This window comes from Rhizoctonia solani, chromosome 11 (genome assembly GCF_016906535.1).
Source record: "Rhizoctonia solani chromosome 11, complete sequence".
NCBI lineage: Eukaryota > Fungi > Basidiomycota > Agaricomycetes > Cantharellales > Ceratobasidiaceae > Rhizoctonia > Rhizoctonia solani.
In genome coordinates this window covers 516,605-531,043 of record NC_057380.1, presented here as the reverse complement: position 1 = coordinate 531,043, position 14,439 = coordinate 516,605, and the positions used below count along the sequence as shown (strand labels likewise).

At 46.5% G+C, this 14,439-nt stretch overlaps 7 protein-coding genes across 7 annotated transcripts; 4 read left to right on the top strand and 3 right to left on the bottom strand.

The window, feature by feature from the left end:
• Window positions 1-1,505: 1,505 nt before the first annotated feature.
• On the top strand, window positions 1,506-2,127 carry RhiXN_10229 (Smr domain-containing protein; the record flags this gene model as incomplete). Its single annotated transcript, XM_043330045.1, has 4 exons — window positions 1,506-1,725; window positions 1,775-1,813; window positions 1,862-2,018; window positions 2,067-2,127. The coding sequence occupies 4 exons, from the start codon at window positions 1,506-1,508 to the stop codon at window positions 2,125-2,127; spliced, it is 477 nt and encodes a 158-aa protein (XP_043184142.1).
• A 1,702-nt stretch (window positions 2,128-3,829) lies between these two features.
• RhiXN_10228 (uncharacterized protein) lies at window positions 3,830-4,105 on the bottom strand (the record flags this gene model as incomplete). Its single annotated transcript, XM_043330044.1, has 2 exons — window positions 3,830-3,969; window positions 4,030-4,105. The coding sequence occupies 2 exons, from the start codon at window positions 4,103-4,105 to the stop codon at window positions 3,830-3,832; spliced, it is 216 nt and encodes a 71-aa protein (XP_043184141.1).
• An 814-nt stretch (window positions 4,106-4,919) lies between these two features.
• On the top strand, window positions 4,920-5,932 carry RhiXN_10227 (uncharacterized protein; the record flags this gene model as incomplete). The annotated part of the gene is made up of 3 exons (XM_043330043.1): window positions 4,920-5,456; window positions 5,491-5,880; window positions 5,930-5,932. The coding sequence occupies 3 exons, from the start codon at window positions 4,920-4,922 to the stop codon at window positions 5,930-5,932; spliced, it is 930 nt and encodes a 309-aa protein (XP_043184140.1).
• A 1,630-nt stretch (window positions 5,933-7,562) lies between these two features.
• On the top strand, window positions 7,563-11,931 carry RhiXN_10226 (NmrA-like family domain-containing protein 1; the record flags this gene model as incomplete). Its single annotated transcript, XM_043330042.1, has 25 exons — window positions 7,563-7,707; window positions 7,762-7,866; window positions 7,916-8,006; window positions 8,070-8,153; window positions 8,209-8,217; window positions 8,261-8,355; window positions 8,411-8,418; window positions 8,476-8,512; window positions 8,563-8,716; window positions 8,772-8,776; window positions 10,300-10,367; window positions 10,418-10,455; window positions 10,498-10,554; window positions 10,608-10,711; window positions 10,771-10,800; window positions 10,851-10,956; window positions 11,016-11,067; window positions 11,115-11,124; window positions 11,180-11,217; window positions 11,266-11,332; window positions 11,379-11,421; window positions 11,474-11,512; window positions 11,570-11,720; window positions 11,776-11,816; window positions 11,877-11,931. The coding sequence occupies 25 exons, from the start codon at window positions 7,563-7,565 to the stop codon at window positions 11,929-11,931; spliced, it is 1,632 nt and encodes a 543-aa protein (XP_043184139.1).
• A 202-nt stretch (window positions 11,932-12,133) lies between these two features.
• Window positions 12,134-12,705, bottom strand: RhiXN_10225 (palmitoyl-protein thioesterase; the record flags this gene model as incomplete). Its single annotated transcript, XM_043330041.1, has 2 exons — window positions 12,134-12,358; window positions 12,430-12,705. The coding sequence occupies 2 exons, from the start codon at window positions 12,703-12,705 to the stop codon at window positions 12,134-12,136; spliced, it is 501 nt and encodes a 166-aa protein (XP_043184138.1).
• A 291-nt stretch (window positions 12,706-12,996) lies between these two features.
• RhiXN_10224 (palmitoyl-protein thioesterase) lies at window positions 12,997-13,506 on the bottom strand (the record flags this gene model as incomplete). Its single annotated transcript, XM_043330040.1, has 3 exons — window positions 12,997-13,095; window positions 13,152-13,262; window positions 13,318-13,506. The coding sequence occupies 3 exons, from the start codon at window positions 13,504-13,506 to the stop codon at window positions 12,997-12,999; spliced, it is 399 nt and encodes a 132-aa protein (XP_043184137.1).
• Window positions 13,507-13,842: 336 nt separating this feature from the next.
• RhiXN_10223 (mitochondrial pyruvate carrier 1) lies at window positions 13,843-14,277 on the top strand (the record flags this gene model as incomplete). Its single annotated transcript, XM_043330039.1, has 4 exons — window positions 13,843-13,921; window positions 13,980-14,053; window positions 14,116-14,168; window positions 14,223-14,277. The coding sequence occupies 4 exons, from the start codon at window positions 13,843-13,845 to the stop codon at window positions 14,275-14,277; spliced, it is 261 nt and encodes an 86-aa protein (XP_043184136.1).
• Between the last annotated feature and the right edge of the window lie 162 nt (window positions 14,278-14,439).

Here is a 14,439-nt window from a genome sequence, read left to right as displayed (position 1 = left end):
TGATCGTACGGGGTAAACGCCCCAGACAAGGGTGGCTCGTCCTGGATAGAAGTGGGCGATACAACGCACGTTTGTCCTCGATGAGGAAGGCGTATTCTCAAGTGAGGAATCTGGCGCTGAAAAACTACGTTGACCGAGACAAGTGTCGGTCAATATCGCAGAGTCTGGTCACAAGTCCAGGTCTATCAACCTTTACCCACGTTTGTCTAACGCTAAAAGGTAGATTGAGTAGCACTATTGTTGGACTGTGGAACCTCGGCGTACGAGCGGTGCAGCATCGTCGGCCGGTCCCGCATATACAGCGCATCTACAAGCTTCTGATTCAGTCCCCCCGAACCACTACCGGCGCGCCAACCAACACGTTGTCCGAACCACAAAGACACACGTTCTTAATTTCATCCTCGCGCTATTGGATCTTTCCTCTAAGCTTGTTTACACGATTGTTTCTTGCGCTTGCGCACGAGGCGCGATTGACCCGATCCTCGGTTCGAGGATGCTGCTTTCGGAGCTTTCCATTGGATTGCTTACGTCAGCTACATTGACAGACCGATAGAGTTCAGCTGTTCATGAATTTTAATGATCCTTATATGGCCATGGGCCAATGGATCGTTGTTTATCATTGTCAACTAGGTTAACAAAACTGCGTATGATTGCAGTGACACTTTGCGTGTCACATTCAAGAGATAGCCGCGTACCAGCCGTTTTGGCATGGCATAGCTGCATGCGTCCCTCGCGCATAGGAAAGAAGCCTCGTTGCGTTCCGTAGATCGTCTAGGACATGGATCGACGGGATGTACAATTGCACACACAAGCTCGTTCTGGGGTGCTTTCTATGCGCATACACGTGTAGGAAGCGCATGCGTGTTGGGTGGCGCATGTCCCTCCAGGTGAGCACCGCCCCTATACGATAGGCTATCTTAGAGTGGGGTAGGCATTCATTTTGTCAAGGGGTGGGTACTGATATAAGAATCAGGGGTAATCGAGAAGTTTTTTTTTGTAATGAGGGAAATCGTGTCCCCGCCCATATGACGTATGCACCCCTAAACATGAGTGGAGCTCCACCTGGAGCAAGGTGGGTTTTACGTGAAGACCTGGGGGCGGAGGTGGGTTTACTGCTCGACTGTGGTGTGACTCTACTCGCCACGAGTTCAAGCTTCGTGACGGGCTCGTTGCTGTAGCTTGGAACTGCAGGATGTACAATTGGCAACACGGGTCCTCGGGTCTGGACTTTATGTGTTCCAGTTAGGTATAGAATATCGGGGTGGCAAGAAATAGGGTGGCGAATATGGTTAGTTCTGTTGCCATTCTCTATACAGATCACATGAGATACGGACGTTTCAAGTATGGGATAGCATTCGTATGGGTGTGTGTTGGATGCTCCTATCAACGAGGGGGTCCCTTACATGCTCTAACCATGCCTCGGAGCCTGGACACCCGTACGCATATATACCCGGCTCTACTATAATCGACTCACAACTACACATCCCCCAATCTCTCTCCCAGCCATGTCCTTGGCTCACCAAGATCCCCACTACGAATCTCTTCGTGCTCAGGCTAGACAGGCGGGAGATAACATGTCCAAATCGTTCGAAGATGCTCAAAAGGCTTTCGAGCGTGGGCAAAAGGCCAAGGCAAAGCAACTTTCGGACGCAGGCAGGGGATATCAGGCTGAGATGAAGAGGTTGGATGCAGAGGCCAGCAAGTGGGTGCATGAGCGCAAGTCAAGTTTACCTTTGCCTCGTGTTTTAGGATTGACATGGGTTCTGGGTTGTAGAACTGAATTCGGGCGAGAAGGACGGGTTGGATCTACACGGTGAGTCAGTCGAGCGTCTTTGATCGGGATTTACTCAATGGAATGTAGGGCTATATGTAAACGAGGCTGTCACGCTGGCTGAAGATGGTATACGGGATGCTCGAAATCGAGGTCAAGAAGAACTTCGACTTATTGTAGGACGTGGCTCGCACTCGCCAAAAAATATGGCAAAGCTTAAACCTGCCATCATAAGTCTCCTTTCGAGGTGAGCTTCTGTATGAGCTGCGGAGCATCTACTGAGCATGAAACCTAGGAAGCGTCTGGACTTTACGGCAGATCCAAGGAACGAGGGTGTGATCGTTGTTCACTTTTGAACTACAGGTACTTATTTAATTCTTGGGTTCGAGCGTTGTACAAGCAGTTATTTTATCATTGGGTATGAGTGTGCTGTGTGAATTATTTGCGAATTTCGGTGGCTTGAGGCCTAGTACATATAGTATTTGTTCGGGTTGTTATATATCGCAATTACTGAAGTCTCGGATCACGGTCTCTCGACCGGCCAAATCCTATTTCTCAAATGGTTCCATGCAACCGAAGAAAGAGCTCTCTTTCGATACCCGCGGGTCGAGTTGAATATATAGATAGGCACTTAATCGAGGCAAGTGCCTACTTAACTGAGGAGAATGCCACAGATCGTTTTTAAGAAGCCTGTATTTAACATAAATAGAAAGCTGGGTACACTACTTGAGATCAAGTTCTGGACACCTTCCTTCTTCTTTGCATATAGCCCGTGAAGACCCCTCGTCTGGTGGGTTAAGTCGGGGCAAAGTGCTCATCTCGAGTCCTGAATACGAATCGTGGGGTTTGTCGTACCATGAGCGGCCAGACAGAATCAGTCTTGAACACACAATGGACCAGACCACTACTATTAGGCTAATTAATCGTTATAGGTCAGTTGCTTTGATTTCAAAACCGACTGAACGCACCCTGATCCATTGACTATGTGATTGTGCTTGGGAATAAAGATCCGACGACGATGAAAGTCAGAGTAATAAATACAACTATATAATATTGGGTGCCACTAAAAAGGTAATATCACCTAATTAGTGGCTATAAATCTGGGCCTAGCACGGACGTACTGAAGGATCAGCCTGGACATCAATGGTGTCGAAACCTCTCTACTAATCTTCAAGGGTTTATATATTGTTAAGATAAAAAGCATAGTCTCTGCGACGAAAGGGGGAAGGTACGGAACAAATGCAAGGGGGTTTATAGTTGTCGGACAGCCTGATATCAGCTTCGGAGCTGACTAACTTTGTAAGACTTCAGACAAATGATAGAGCCAGGAACTTACCGGGATTTTTCATGAGATGCGCCGCCTGAAATCTCTGATAATCTATCAATTGATAGGTGTTTAAAATCGAATAACTCACACTGGCCTGCATCTGCAACAGAACAATTGATGGCGTGCTCAATATGGCGCAACATAGGCACAAAGCGCTATGGTGTATAAACAGGAGTGATCAGTAGGTTTATCCGTATACGTCACTACAAGTGCGTACGCCAAAGTCCATATGCTAGCAATAGAAAAGGTATTGAGAGAAATTCTGCGAATGGGGTGTTGGTACTCACTTAGTCTGGTATATAGCCCATATTCGAGCGATTAGTACGCCTGGGGATGAGCACCAATTAGCACCCTCTTTCTAATGTGAAGCGGAGAGAGCCTGCTTCATTTACTTACTTGCAACTATAACTTGAGTTACAATTGACCCATAAATGTAAAATAACCAATACGCTAAGCACCTACAATAAATACTTAGTAAATCCAGCCTATTTGATCCAAGGCAAAAACGGGGTTACATCTATGGCTTGCAATGAGATGGATTCAGCCCAAAATGCAGCATGTAAAACGAGCCTTTTCGGATAAATTATACATAAACAGGCCTATAAGACCCAGATTTTGATTCAGTATAGCGCTTGAAAGAAATCTTGGAGTCAAAGCCCACATACTGGGAATATAGATCCTAGGACATGGAGTTACTAATAATAGAATTAAATTTGCTAGCTAGTTCGAGCTTACGCGAGCATTACGGGAGCCCATGTTCTGTTGGCATGAAACATGATTCGACCAAATGACCAGCGTGAGTTCCAGACATATTTGGCTTCCAGCGGGATAGTTGCGAGCGTCTCGCATACTAGCACAACAAAGAGAGACGCTAACAATAAACTTTAGCGTGCACTAACAATATGCTTGTAATTGGTGCTGTACAGCTTACCAGCCAAGTATTTGGTATTCTCTGTGGCGTAGTATAGCTCTATCAAGTCGAGTTCGGCATCCGGATTGAAAGCCATGACATCACTGCGGGCTTGAAGTCAACTTAACAAGTGCAATTTGCGACTTTGGGACAAGGCCGGTGAGGCAGAAAGGTGCTCGCTGTCCAACTTCCGGATGGTATATATCCCCTGGCAACGTCGGAAGTGAGAATCAAAAAGCACACTAATCCTGATGGGAGACTGATGCGTGATTTTCTCATCTACTCAATCAAGTATATGAGCATGTGGACTCGGAGGGACACGTGATATTTAAAGCTGTCCGGCACTGGGAGGAGGGTTCCATTCTCGATGTGATCCAGATGCGTCAAAGATGCAGGTTTTTGGGCACGTCTTGATAAATCCTGTGATTTCTCAAGATGTAACTCAGATTCAACCTTTTGACGCATCTGGTCGGTGCATCTTGATACGCACGTGAGGTGGATGTCAAATAGCACTGGGCTCTTGTCGTCATACGGCTTGTTGTGCATTTATCCGTCCTATTCATTGGACCATAAGTATGTCCTATATTTAGTGAATATATGTACATTGTCTCAGATCCGTCCCCTGATCGTGGAATGAGCATAATATTTAATATCAGCCTGGCTCTGGTGCTCGTGATGAAGCGACCGCTCCCGTTGACTGTGATCTTTGAAACCGTAGTGACAGTAAAAGATAAATATTGAAAATTGGTACGTACCGTTTTGCCCCCTTCTACGCCCCCATGGGCGATAGTTAGGCTTACGAGCCAACCCTCGTCGATTTTTGAGGTGCTGGACGGATTAATTTCGCGCGGGTGGGGCATGAAACAATCTGTATAAGCGTAGTTAACTCGAAATTGCCTTTAGCCGACGAAATGAATGCACAGAACGCACCTGCTCCTCCAACGGCTGGTCGGGCAACCTCTGGTTCGCAGAACCCCCAAACTCCCTCGGCAAATCGAACCACAAATGCCGCAATGACGGTGGGACTCGTTCAATTGACTTCGCGTATTGAAGAAATCGATAAACGCATTCGTTCCCATCAAAGCCAAATAGACGACCTTCAAATCAATGGCGCGGATCTGAAAGATAAAGAAGAGGAACACACCGTTGAAATCGACTATATCAAGTCTCAGCTTGCACAGGTCCAGGCGAATTTAGGTGTCGTACTTGAAGCGCTAGGCATTGATTTAGGAGCCCCTTGTCTTCTAACCAATTCTGGCGCTGGATCCGCTCCCGTGGCCGCCGACGTAGCATGCAGCCAGCCTACAGGCGCGGAGGAAGCAAACCATGCGGCCACTACTGTACCTGGTCGTTATGCCATAAAGTCCAAACCAGGGCAATCGACAGGAAGCCAGCGTAACAAGGAGGCTCAGCCAGAAATTCGGCTGAGTATCTGTCTTGATTTGTGGGTAAGTTTATTGAACTCACATATCCAACATGAAGGCGGCAGCCAATGCATCATTGGCCAGGATCTATGGCGAACCTAAATTCAGTTTGAGCGAACATGGGGATTATCCAGACGTTTCCAAGTCACATCCAAACTGGCCTCACCATATGGACAATGGGAAGAAAGTTCCCCTGCATCGTTTTGACTTTCGCGAGAGTTACTTGTCCGATAGGAATAAGGAGACCTTCGAAACTTGGGTGACCACTACTTACAACCGGCTGAGAGATCCAACATTTCGAACCTCTGGAGGGTCTCGACTGTCTGGCTCTGATCTCGAGAGGAAAGTGGTTATGTCCGCATGTTCAAAAGTTTACGCGGCCCACAAGTCTCGGTACAAGACACTCACCAAGATGCGTCAAGGGCCGGCCATACCAATTAAACGCAAGGTAGGGAACCTGTAGTAATAATAGTTAATTATTACAACATATTGATTAGTAGTACATTCGGGGCCCCTTTGCCTTGTGGTAAACAATCACCCAGTCTTGAGCCATCTGCTCTCGATTCTGGAGCTACTGGTGATAGTACGGCCTGCCTTGCTATCCATTCTTGCTGAGACCGATAACTTTGTTTGCGTAATTGGTGCTGGCGCCATGCTGAATATTTTAGCATCTTAAGCCCCTCGGGAGTCCGTGCGCACTCCCCTTTGCAACGACATTCGCGAAGTTTAGCATAATCGGCAGGCTAATGAAGAGGGTCGATAAGAGGTAGACTGTGAGCAATAAATTTATACCATTTCTCAGGTCGAAAGTATTCACGCATCGGCCACGTAACAAGCGTCTTAAGGTCTGGTGGCGGTAGCTGGCAAGCTTAGGGGCGTATAACATTTTGTTCCAAATACATGGTCCATTATACTACATTTAAGGCCCATCTGCAAATGTTCAAGATGTATGCAAGATGGCACGTGATGTCCAGATGTATCAAGATGTGCAATTGGATACATCTGGGGCGCATCTGATGGTATCCAAGATGGGACTCTCCTCCCAGTGCGGGGTCGGCTAAATACTATAAGCTGCAAAAGTATTCATTCCCCAGGAACAGCTGTCATTCAGACATTCAGTGGGCCGATCTGCGCTCGCTTTCCCAGCAACTGGTTGGCAGCCACGTTTGACCCGGCAATCGATCATTGGACAGCGGGTGATGACCGATCATTTACCACGATACCATACATGTGTTTTACTTATGCTAGCCGCCAATGTGAATTTGGATGTTTGAGAACTGTTCAATTATGACTAAGTGCTAAGGCCTCTCCTATCAGGCGGATAAGCCATTATGAACCTAGTGGCACCAACGAAACAAAGTGCTAGGCACATCAAAGAAACTAACTACCTCTTTTACATACAGTTTTTGAGGTTAGATGGTCTACTAAACCTCGCTATGAGAGGCGGCCCTTCCCAGTATCGAACAATAAAGGGACCTTGTGTGCGATCACTGAATGCCCCCACTGCCGTGCATATACCGTCCTCTTCTGCCATCCGTAATAACGGTGGTCGACTAGCAGCCGTCCCTGAAAACTGCCGTTGGGATCGACACTCCAAGCTTCACATCCAATCGTAATGGCTCTATGATACATGTAGGATTCCTGAAGAATGTCTTTGAGCCCAGTAATAAATGTTAGTATTGAACAATCAGGCTTCTTCATTTGACGTATCTCTGGCGCTGCCTTTGACCGGGTTACGCGCGGCTCCGCGCCTTAGTCAGTTTGTGCGTTTTAACTCCCGCAAAACGCGAATTTCAAAACATTTGAAGGTTGGCTCTATTACTGTGTAGCATGAGTTTACATACCTGCGGGAGTTTCTCCCGATCGACATTGTCAATCAATTCAAGTCCGTAGCCTGTGTTCATTTACTCTATTCTGGTCCGTATTTTTGCGTAATTGGTGAACGAGTAGCGGTCTTATATTGAAGTAAGTTCTCTGCTAGCGAACCTTTGGCTCTACACACTCAGCACGCCTGACTCAATACCACAAGTACAAAGTCTATAAAATCCCATCGGATTCAAAGGAAGATGCACCACTGGATCTCGTACTATTTACTCAATCTCACCTCAACCAACACATCTCATTATAACAATGGCCGCTATTGATACTCGTCCTCTGGTCACTGTCTGCGGAGCTACTGGTGCACAAGGCTCGAGCGTTGCCCAATATCTTCTTCGCGATGGGGGATACCGAGTCCGTGTACTCACCCGGAATGTCGACAGCGAGAAATCCCAAGGTGAGTAACACAGGGCTTCGGACGCCAATTAGACCTAACTTATGCCCCTCCTAGCCCTGAAGCAGCAAGGAGCGGAAGTCTTCCGCTGCGACCTTGGGGAAATAGACCAAGTCACAGCAGCGCTTGACGGTGCATATGCCGTTTTTGGACTGACCAACTGTAAGTTTCATTTGTTGCCGAGGTTTAATATATTGATCCTCTCCTGTAGTTTGGGAGCATGGTGAAGAAACCGAGGTTAGGCAAGGAAAAAATCTGGCTGATGTTGCCAAAACGTGTCGAATAGAGCATTTTATTTGGTCGTAAGCATTATATCTTTTTCATCGCTACCACAATCTTAATGCCATCTCTATTTGACCTTTCAGATCTTGTCCACAGATCGATGATATTGGAGCTCCGCGTCACTGGGTGTCCAAGGTCTGGGTTGAAAATATCTTCATGAGATTGGGGTACCCACCACAACGTATGATACTTCCTTTTAACCTGTATGACACATTTACATAGAATTGCTTTGTAGGTTACTTACCTCATTTTACTTTGAAAATTTGTTTACCAGCTTTCCTGTGAAGAGGGTCTCTGATGACTCTCTCATTCTAGACTGGTTTATTCATAGTGATACCCACATCCCCTCGTTCTCGGTTGAAGAGTTAGGTGTGTCGCGATTTTGTATATCTACCGTGCCCAATACCTGCTGATCGCTTTATAGGTGCTTGGGTACGTAGATCATAATTAGATCCCTGTTATCAGGCGCGTCTGAATTCTTGTGTTTAGTTCTTGGTTGCACTGAAGGGCCCTGAGACGTGGATTGGTGAGTCCCTTTATGTACTTCATATATCCTAAACCAACCCGCTACCCCAGGAAAGCAGATGAAAGTCTGCTCGGATATAATCAATCCTCGTGATTGTGCAGCAAAACTCAGCGATGCACTCGAAGTGAAAGTTGGGTTGAAGGAGGTGAATGCGGATGCCTTCGAAGCTTCCCGGCCCCACGTACCGGATGACGCGTGGCTCAAGTGAGTATCATCTAATTCTCAACGCGCGACAGATATCTAATTTTGGTTAACGTAGCTTTAGTAAGTGTTTGATGCCGCATATTGCCTGTGACTTTAGAACCCATTAATCACTGCTATCCCTATAGAATTTTACTTGGATTACCCAAACATCATGAAGATCGCTCCGGTTTCTGACATACTTTCGAAGAATTTGCTAAGAGCAACAAGGACAAATTCCTAGCTTCCATAGTCTAGTAGCACAACAGGGTCGCAAGATTGCTTGCTCAAGTTCTCGAAGTAGTTTAACCAGATATCTCTGAGTCCCGGACATGTTTGTAACTGCATTAGACCGGAAATTTGAATGCCATATATTTTGTCTCAAGTAAACCGTTGGTGGATCTAGTCATGGTTTGTATCGAAGCGCCCGCCGTATGACCGAGAACTAAATGCAAGCCATCCCATCGCGGCGCTCCTATAATGGCTATGTATATTGCTCCGAGAATTCATAAGACGAAGTATATTGGCTTGAATTAATCTTCAACCGGCTGGTGATGGAAGCCTGGTTGGTTGACCAATCCAGACGACCGCTTCCTCCAGGAGCCTTGTTTGGCGTAATTTGTCCACATGTGCTACGGTCTTCGGACCCTGGTGAGATCACCACCCAACTTCACATCCACCACGGGCTACCTACCTAACTACGATAAACCAAACGTGCAAGCGGGTCTCCACAAATATCCCACCTTGTAGAGCCTGCCAGCCACCGGAAACATTTGGTCATCTCTTCCCGCTGGTGTTCTTGGCAACAAACTCTGAAGAAGGCGCGCTCCTTCAGCATAAGAAGGCTGAGAAATCAGGCTGTTTTCAGAGTTAACGTATCCCACTATATCCCTTTACCTGTTTTCCAACTTCCGACCCCCTAGCATAGAGTCTGAATCGGACACTGCGCCACACTTTATCCTTGGCCTCAGTCTCTCCTCTTTTTGGATACCATTGTTTCATAATGACCTCACTTGGTGCTGCTAGTGTCCCATCCTATGTCGAACGGGCGCGCTCGCGAAGAACAATTAGTATGCTTGGAGACCTCGAGGCAAATCGCACGAAAGACGTCTTTGAAGTCCCATACCCTCCCTGGTCGCAGACGTACACAAAGTCCAATGAAGAACTCGCAAGCATAAAAACAAAGCTGTGAGTGTTTTCTTTATATAGTTCTGTAATGTAAGAGTGTGAGCAAGCTGTTGCATAGGTTAGGGAATTCTATGAGAAACAAAACCAGACACTGGCAAAATTTGAAGAAGTCGACCAATTACTTTCTGGAGAACTCGTTCATCATGTTTTATACTCGTTCGAGAATCCCTCCGAGTCTACACGACTGCTATCACCCGAAAACTCAATTTCAAGCGCGAGAAAGACAAGGAACGGTATGCCATTTCTACCAGATTTCTCTTTGCATCATGCACACCACTTCCTCCCACCTTCGCAGACTGGTTCAATTGGCAATCAATCTAAATTTCGCATTGAACGTTGTGCTGTTGTCAGGTAGAAACAGATTTCTCACAGGTTGTCGGCCTTCGGACTGACCGTTATCAACACCAATCTATTTTTAGGCAAGGGTGTTGCTGTGCTACTTTCGGGGTCCGTCTCGATTTGGGCTTCGTTTGTCGACAGCTTTATGGTGTGTACTTTCGGAACCCGTAGTTGATGTGTGTGCTCATAAGCTTCGAGGACTTTTTGAGTACCGTAATCGTCATATGGACTACATAGTGAGCTGAATGCGCTCATTTTTACGTCAATGGCTCATGCAGCGTGTGTCCAGCGTTATCTCTAGTTCTAAAAGGAAGGGAGATCAAGGGAGGAAGAAGGTTCGTATTTCAATTGATCGAGACACCTGGTGCTGAAATTGGGCGATCCGCAGTATCGTATGTGCACCTATATACAAATTTCGTATTACCATCCCTCATTCTTCCAAAGCAACCGGGAAACAAAGAATGGAGCCATTGGGAGTCGTCATATTCTCTGGTTCGTCGGTGTTCTTGATCTCCACAACTACCTGGTAATCTAATTTCCGTAATCTCTAGTTTTTATGATTGCCATGTTTCTTCAAGTTGGTTAGTACCCCGAGCACCTACACCCAGTGATATATTAAACTTTGTCACAGGCGTGGAAGGTTGCAAACGACTTCTTAGCGGATCCAGGGAAGAATTTTCTCTTGATAAAACAACAATCGCCATCATGGTTGTTACGATTGCTACTAAAACAGTCGCGTAAGTAAAAGCGTCAGTAAGAAGGGTCATAGCCATACCAATCCTCTTAAATCACACAGATGGCTACTCTCGGCGCAAATCAAGTCGAACGGTGTACAAGCTCTGGCACAGGTTTGTTCTTCCTATCTAGCTAATTCTGCGCTGATTAGTTGAGATAGGATAACAAAAGTATTATCTCTCGCATACTACTCAACTTCTATCTCTAACCCGTCATATGTGTCAGACGATGTATTCTTTACGACATTCTCGGTGATTTTTCCGGTAAGCATACATTGCTTGGTTCTACCACATGTACTCACTATTTGGTAGGGTCTCGCAGGTGCGACGAACTTGCCTTGGCTAGATCCTTTGGGTGGTATCATTCTCTCCCTGTATAGTGAGTGTGAACTTTCCATAAGATTAATGCACTAATACTTGAATAGTTATTATTGAGTGGACCGAAACACTAATGCTCAACTTCAGACAGTAAGTTGGCACGCGCGGCCGGCCCTTTCACAGGCTAATGTTTTATTGGTAGATTGAGTGGTCGGGCCGCTGACCCTGACGAATACCAACGGTGCGCCGATTTTTTGTTCTTCCCCGACCTATACTAAGGGTTGAACTCGCTTATTAGAATGCTCTATCTCATCACCCGATTCACGACCCCTCAAGTATCCTATCTCGAAGTGTACCACGCAGGCACAGAACTCATCTGCGAGGCCGACGTCCAGTTCCCCAAACAAACGTCATTTGAGGAAGTGCATAATGTGTCCGAGGCTATTCAGGTGAGTAAACGTTTGTCTGTGTTAGACTGTCAGAAGCTTGAAGTTGGATGGTTAGGTTGCGTTGGAATGCCTCGAAGACGTCAATCGGGCATACATGTGAGTTCGTTTGTCGAAGGAACTAGAGTTGGCAAAGTTGCTGAGGACTTTGGGGCATAGACATGCTGACTTTACAGTGTTGAATCCTGCAAGCCACGTTCGTCGCATCAGTTAGGTACAAGTTTGCTTCACACCTCGGTACATAAAACAGTATTCTTGAGCATTTTCTCTAATCACGGTTTGTGCTGTTATCCACATCGACAAAGCTCCATATCACTGTCTGTTTCGATACGTGTACACCAGCAAGTAGATTACACAGGAAATAAAAAATTGTCTATTGCGACAAATCGCCGACAGGGGGATCCTTGACCTCTTGTTTATTGGACCAATAAATCGGATGTGTTCTGCTGGCCCTTTTCTCCTCGCCTGTCACCACAAAATTTGAGAACAAGGGGCTTCCAGCAGTCGTCCGAGATCCTCATATGGGGACCTTCACATGTCGTAAAATGAATCTTTCCGGCCTCGTCGAGGGTTCTCAAGCCAATACGGTCGTCTTTGTATATCGGCTGTTGATGCATCGAAACCATATCTTCATCACCCATCTAAAACGTGACCAAAATAATAATAACAGTCAATCAACAGACTACCCAGAAAACGCACTCGACCGACTCACCGCATCAGGCTCACTCAAATTAACAGGCCTATAACTCCCAAACCACCCGCTCTCCTTGGGAACAACCGTCTTGTCCTCGCTAAACAAGACCAAAACGAGCGCGTCGAGACTGACCAGGTTGCGCTTGTACAGCGCTTGGTCCGTATCCGGAATTTCGGCATTGATGTCGGCGAGAAAGGTGTTGGCGGTGAGATAGGATTGTAAATCGTGCGCGCTGCGTGGGTCTCTAAAGTACTGTGCTTGCACGAGGTGGGATTGGGCGTAGTTGGAGTACATTCCGCGGAGAGCTGTGTTCTGCGATTCGTAGAGCGATGGTCAGGGTGTGTGTGTCTAACGGTAGGAGAAGAGGGGAGGGGCGAAGGTACGGACCGGGCAAGCCAACATAAAAAGTCACCCGGTTTACATCCCGGGAGATCGCTTATTCCCATATGTTGTGATCCAAAAGTTAATAGCGAGCGAATGGGCGGGTTGTTGTACCGTTCAACATAGGCACGGAGAAACTGGCCGCCTAACGAGAAGATCACGAGTGTCAGACTCGTGTTTCAGTAGACGAAAAAAACGATGGATTCACCTTGAGAATCCAATGGCGTCGAACCCGTTCTTGAGCTCGGGAATAGTGGATAGCTCCGTGGCAACAATGTCTACCTGGGCGTTTACATCTCCAAACTGGGAGAGGCAAGACGTTAGACATGATTCGTTGTAGCATGATGATAGGTTCTTACCCATCCAGCTTTCTGGTCCGCGCTCTGGTCGTCTGACAAGGAAATAGAGTGAATGTAGATACCAGGATGAACTTGCTTGATAAGCTCGGCAAATTCAGTCATTCCTGAAGACTAAGAGAGCTTATTTGTGAGAGTTGGTTTGAACAGTTAGGCGCTTCAGACCCACATGTGCCGAGTCGCCTAGTCCGTGCCATAATACCAGAGGGTGAGGATGTTTGTCAGTCGGTTGTTGCAGTTGCAAGCCCAAGTTGTCATGACGAATATCAAGTTCAATTTTTGACGAGATTTTAGGGATCGAGAGTGCATTACATAGGGGCGTCAGAGCAATAAAAAGGAGCGAAAACCTAGGAATCATGGTCGGTGGTGGTCCGCAGTGCAAGTCTGGGGTGATCGAACTAAGCGCCAAAGTTACGTAACCATATGCCCCAGACTTTTGGTCTCGTCACTCTTCTCCTTCCCTCCCCTCGCCCTCGGCGCGCTGTTGCACGTTTAATAAACTCATCTGTTGGCCTAGTCAATCACCACTCTCAAAGCCATGTCTGGACAAGCAAGCGCCGTCACGGCAACAAAATTCCAAAAATTCATGAATCATCCAGCAGGCGCGTAGACTGACTGACTTGCATTTACACGCAATATTTAGCTTACTTTGGGTACTATAGGTCCCAAAACAGTATTCTTTTGGGCGCCTCTCATGAAGTGGTGTCTGGTCGCTGCTGGCCTGAAGGACTTGAGCCGTCCTCCAGACAAGCTATCCGTATCGCAAAACGTCGGTAAGTGGTCGAGGGTTATTGTACAAGCTGTTATTCTGTTATTTATTATGTCATTTAGCTCTTGCTGCTACTGGATTCATCTGGGTCCGATACTCACTCGTTATTACTCCCGTTAACTACTCGCTTGCGGCGGTATGTATATCGTGCTTATTCTATTACGATATGCCCTGATTGATGTACATCGGTTCGATCAGGTCAACTTTTTTGTCGGAGCGTCGGGTGTCACCCAATTGTACAGGATTTGGGAGTGAGCTCTATTCATTGACATTGGTTTGGCGTTTGTACTAATAGTCTTTGGTAGCCATCGTCGAAAGAACCCTGCTCCATTGGTAACTCCCAAGTTGGCAGCAGATTAATGTTTTTAATTGGTTGTCAATATCTATTTTTCTCATTGATTTCAGAGTGATCCAACTAAGACTGGCCAATTCCTGATTAATTCGTGAGTCATCCGCGAGTCACTGATCTTATATTAGTAGGCAAACGACTTATTGTCCGTTGTTTATTGATACTGGAATGAA